This window comes from Puma concolor, chromosome C1 (genome assembly GCF_028749965.1).
Source record: "Puma concolor isolate L17-30 chromosome C1, mPumCon1.1.hap2, whole genome shotgun sequence".
Taxonomy (NCBI): Eukaryota; Metazoa; Chordata; class Mammalia; order Carnivora; family Felidae; genus Puma; species Puma concolor.
The window spans coordinates 14,487,034-14,491,696 of record NC_141674.1 but is presented as its reverse complement, the minus strand read 5'-3'; the positions used below and the strand labels follow the sequence as shown (position 1 = coordinate 14,491,696).

The 4,663-nt window shown below is 56.5% G+C and overlaps 1 protein-coding gene across 1 annotated transcript; it reads left to right on the top strand.

Moving 5' to 3' along the window:
* Positions 1–1,188: 1,188 nt before the first annotated feature.
* RNF186 (ring finger protein 186) lies at positions 1,189–2,408 on the top strand. Its single transcript, XM_025912728.2, has one exon. It carries the CDS (start codon positions 1,446–1,448, stop codon positions 2,106–2,108), a length of 663 nt encoding a protein of 220 aa, XP_025768513.1. The 5' UTR covers positions 1,189–1,445; the 3' UTR covers positions 2,109–2,408.
* Positions 2,409–4,663: the final 2,255 nt, after the last annotated feature.

The following is a 4,663-nucleotide window of genomic DNA, read 5'->3' as shown; positions in this document are numbered from 1 at the left end:
GTCCCGGTGGGTGGAGTTGGCTGCCCGGAGGCCAGTGGCCTCTGCACGAGCTGACGAGATTGAGCTCCCGGACCCGCGAGGTTAGGAAACCGACCTTGGGTACTGGTAGATTCCACAAGGCCCTGGCCCCATGGGAGTCCACTTGGAAAGCTGCCAGCAGGCCTGCCCTGACCACACCCCGTCTTTGCTTCCAGGCCTCACAGTGGGCCCCCTCACAGGCTGTGCCAGGATGCCAGGAAATTGCGCAGGAAGATCCCCCGGATGACGGCTCGGTTCAAAGTGATCCCAAATAAATGGCGGCTGTTCTTACTACTACTGGGTATGCACGTGTCTAACAACAAATGGCACCTGCCGTCAGTCCTGTGGCAACAAAGCAGGCCACGAGTTTGATGCTCATGAATCCGTAGCTGTTAACACAGCTGCTGTGACTAAAAAGGAGCTGGCTCCAGCAGCAGGTGCTAAAGCCCCATGAGTTGGGGGCACCTGGGTGGCTCAGTCGATTAAAGCGTCCGACTTCAGCTCAGGTTGTGATCTCGCGGTTCGTGAGTTCAAGCCCCGCGTCGGGCTCTGTGCTGACAGCTCGGAGCCTGGAGCCTGCTTTGGATTCTGCGTCTCTTTCTCCCCAGCTTGTGCTCTCTCTCTCACACACACACAAATAAACTTTAAAAATAAATAAATAAATAAATAAATACCCATGAGCTGCTCGGGTTCTGGTTTTTCTGCGTTGACCTGGGCTTTCTCCCTGCCCCCCACCACCCACTCAGAATTCTGTTCCCTTCACTTCTCTCTTCTTCAGAGGCCACTTGTTTGCAAATGCGCACAAGGCACAAACTGTTTTCCACTGATCCTGACAGCTGGAGGGTGTCCTCTGAAACCCGGCCGTGGTGGTGTTTCTCCAAGTGGGTTCCCCAGTCCACCTTCGTCAGCATCATGACGAGACGCCTGTTAACGGTGCCTGAAGATTCTTAGATTCCCCTACTGACCTGCCGGATGAATCTGGGGCCTGGAGATCTGTATTTTTAAAGTCTCCAGAGGCGGGGGGGATGGGGAGGATTCGAATGCATCTCAAGGCTCATAAGCCACCATGTTGCCAGTATTCCTCCGGCATCTGAGGTTTCCTGACCTCAACAGGAAAGTCCTGATTCACGGCGCGGGCCCTGCCCCCTTTGGCAATTCAAAGTCTCCAGACCCACAAGTTACTGATTAACCCTAGGTTTCAAGAAGAGAAATAATAATAACTAGAGAGAAGACGTAAGACGAGACACAACCTGAGCAGCCCCGGGAGAGGGGTGCCAGACGGCTGCTGTCACCAGGCGCCTGCCGAGAAGGACAAGGGGACGTCCAGCCTGAGGTCAGACGGCAGCCAGGTCCCAGCGGCGCTGGCTGACCCCCCCGGTCAATGCCCAGGCCCCCAGCTGCCACGTCCCGCTGACTCCGCACCCAGAATGGCCTGCGCCGAGCCCCAGCGCGTCTCCACAGGAGCCACCGCCACGGAGGCCACAGGCCCTGCTAGGGCTTATCTTGGCTCCACGGATGGTGACCTCGAGTGTCTGGTGTGCCGGGAGCCCTACAGCTGTGCCCGGCCACCCAAGCTGCTGGCCTGCCAGCACCCCTTCTGTGCCGTCTGCCTGAAGCTCCTGTTGTGTATCCAGAACGACGCCTGGTCCGTCACCTGCCCACTGTGCCGCCAGGCCACCACCGTCCCTGGGGGCCTCATCTGCAGCCTGCGTGACCAGGAGGCCGTGGCAGGGCGGCTGGTCTGGCCGGAGGTGCGGCTCTGTCCTCAGGGACTGGCGGATTCCGCCACCTCGACGGCCAGGCACCCCGGCCGGGTGGCAGAGGAAGGGCAGGACGTGGCAAGTGTTAACCGCGTGGCGGCCCGGCGCCTGGCAGCACACCTGCTCCTACTGGCCTTGCTCGTCACCCTCATCCTGCCCTTCTTCTACCCGGGCATCCTCCGGTGGGTGCTCGCCGTCATTATCACCTTGGCCCTGCTGATGCCCTCCCTCTTCTGCTGTCACCGGAGCAGCCGGGGCAGCTGCTGGCCTCCCCACGGGGCGCTTTTCTGCAGAGAACAGAAACACAGCGAGATCGCTTCCATCGCCTGAGTGCGCTCCGGGCGGGCGGCGCCTGCGGACTCTTGGGCCCCATCAGGCTCACGGCGAACGGGGTCAGGGGCTACGAACTAAAGCTGGTTCCCTCGGGGGATTAAATGCCAGCTGGACTTGCAAGCCAAAGCCGGAGGGCTGTGTTGGGTCAGGAACTACGTGCCTGGATGATAGACTTCTGTCTGTTTGGGGTGGGGGAGGAGGCCCATACCACTTGGCCACAAGGGGCCTCCTGTTCCTCAGACGCTAATGCTCCTGGTTTTCCTTCAGATGCCTTGATGAGGTTATTGCAAAAACAAATAGAACAAAGACCCCCTTTTTTTTGCAGTTTGCGTGCCTGGTTTGATTTTCTCCCTTTGTCTGGCCTTTGGCGTTTGGGGCAGTTTGTTCGGATTTGTGGCCGTCACACGTTTTTCCTCATGGGAAGTCGGAGCCCACGGGAAGTCCTCCTGGGCTGCCCACCCCATGCCCATCCATCTCAACAAAGGGCCCGGTGGCTTCGGTGTCCCCGTGATCGCCCCCAGGGATGGAGGGGGAGAATTTGTGTGCGGGAGCGGTTCTGGGGTGGCCGGGGGTCCCACGTTTAGTTGGCAGAGTTGGGGAGGCGGGGAGAGGATGCAGGGGAATCTAGGAATTGCTCCCAGCAGCCCCACCAGGTTTCCCAGCCCCGGGTCATTGGGCTCTGGCTTAACAGAGAATCTCAGGGTTACAAGGACTAACGGCGCCCACCCCCCAAACAGCAGACCCCACTGCCCAGCAGATGCACGGTCTCATGCTACAGAACCAACTCTGTACGGGTGTTGCTTTCCCGGTTTATTGCATTTCAATTCCTGTCTGAGTTTTTGTCATAAAGATAAGATGCCCCATAAATGCAACGGTCCTTGACAATAACTCCACCTTTCCCACCCGCCCTGACAGTGCCGGTTGTCAGAAAGGCTGCTCTGGAACACAGAGGAGGCTTCTGCTGGAGGGAGACGTCTCAGCCAGAGGGGACCCTTGGGGGTGCCGGTGAGTGGAGGGCGGGAGATGATACCTTGTTTCCTTCCAAAGGCTTCGTAATTGGGAAGCGGACTTGAAACCTCAGAGGGGCTCACTGAGGACAATGCATGGTCCTTCCCTACTGCCCCCTTCCTCCTGGTAAGATGACAGTTTCTGGCCAGATGCTCATTCCTGGAGACCGTACCTCTGTCAGAGAGGAACGAGAGCACTCTGCCATCAGAGCACAAAGGGTTGATCCTGGCCCCATGGGTATGTCTTGTCCAGCAAGGCCCTTGGCCTGAGTTTCATTTTCCCTGAAATGCACTAATTGGGCTGGATTACTCCTAAGACCCCTGAAGCCCAGGAGCTGAGAGCACTACTGGGTCCCTGAACGGTGGACATGAGTCACCTCGCCCCTGCATTCACACGAAGAAAGCTCAAAATATAAGTACGTGTGCAATTAGCTGTCCTTGAAGTCTGGGTGCCTTCCTTTATTTCTTAAAAAGGTATTTCCAAGGCAACTCTGGGACACCCGTGCTATTGGCCTTATTTGCTCCTCACGCTGAGAGCGTGTGTGAGTGTGTGTACACAGGCGTGTGCCCACACACTCAGCCCAAGGCCAAGTGGAGAACACCCTGTCTGCCCAGGATGAGTAAATGATGAAAACTGTTCCACATCTCCTGAGCTGGCCTCAGGCAGGTGTAGTTTGGGATGGTTGCCAGTAGGATAGGGAAAGAACATTCTCTCCCCACTCGCCTCCACTCACATTCCATCTAGTTCTTAGACCCTCCACCAAGAAGAAAACCTGCACCGAGGTCTCAGTTGCTAATGGCAACACTATTTCTACCATCATGATGGCGGGCGCATGTTTATTGAGTATTTATGATGCGCCAAGCGCTGCACTAACTGCTTTATATGCGTCATCTAGATGAATCTTCAGCCCAACCTTATGAAGTAGAAATCACTTTGCCAATAACGAGACTGAGGACCAGAGAGGTAAATTCATCTGCCTAAGGTCACACAGCCAATTGCTTCCAGAGCTCCCCAAGGAATTAATGCAGCGTTCTTTCTGCTCCATTAAGCTGCCTCCTTCGCGTGCAGTTCTGAAACAACCATAAGGGTGGTTGCTGTCTGTGGGCTTGCAAGGGAAAACAGGGAACTAATCTCAAGATCCTCTGAACTCCAGTGATCAGGTGCACAGAGAAGCCGAGAATTCCAGAACCCATTCTACGTCTGTGCTAAATGTCATGCTATGTCATGCGATGTCTATGCTAAAGACAGAGAACACAGAAGTATAAAAATGCAATGGCTTTCCGAGAGACTTTTACTACCCAGCCCCAACCTCCCCTGCAGGAAGCTGTGTGGGCACATGGCCCCCAACCAGTGTGCCCTCCACCCCCACCCCCCCCAGGGAAAGAGGCCCTGACAGTGCTGTCTCCACCCACTTTGAAGCCCAGCTGGTCCCAACCACCTTCTGGCCCCTGGCAGTATCTTCATGGAGAGCACTAGAGGCCAATATTGGTGCAGGCTGTCCCGGGGCCGGGGGAGAGAACGGAGGAAACAGGCAGGGCTGCAAA

What these genes read in the sequence shown, in the direction of transcription:
- RNF186 (XM_025912728.2), top strand. Translation starts at nt 1,446, where the DNA reads ATGGCCTGCGCCGAGCCCCAGCGCGTCTCCACAGGAGCCACCGCCACG.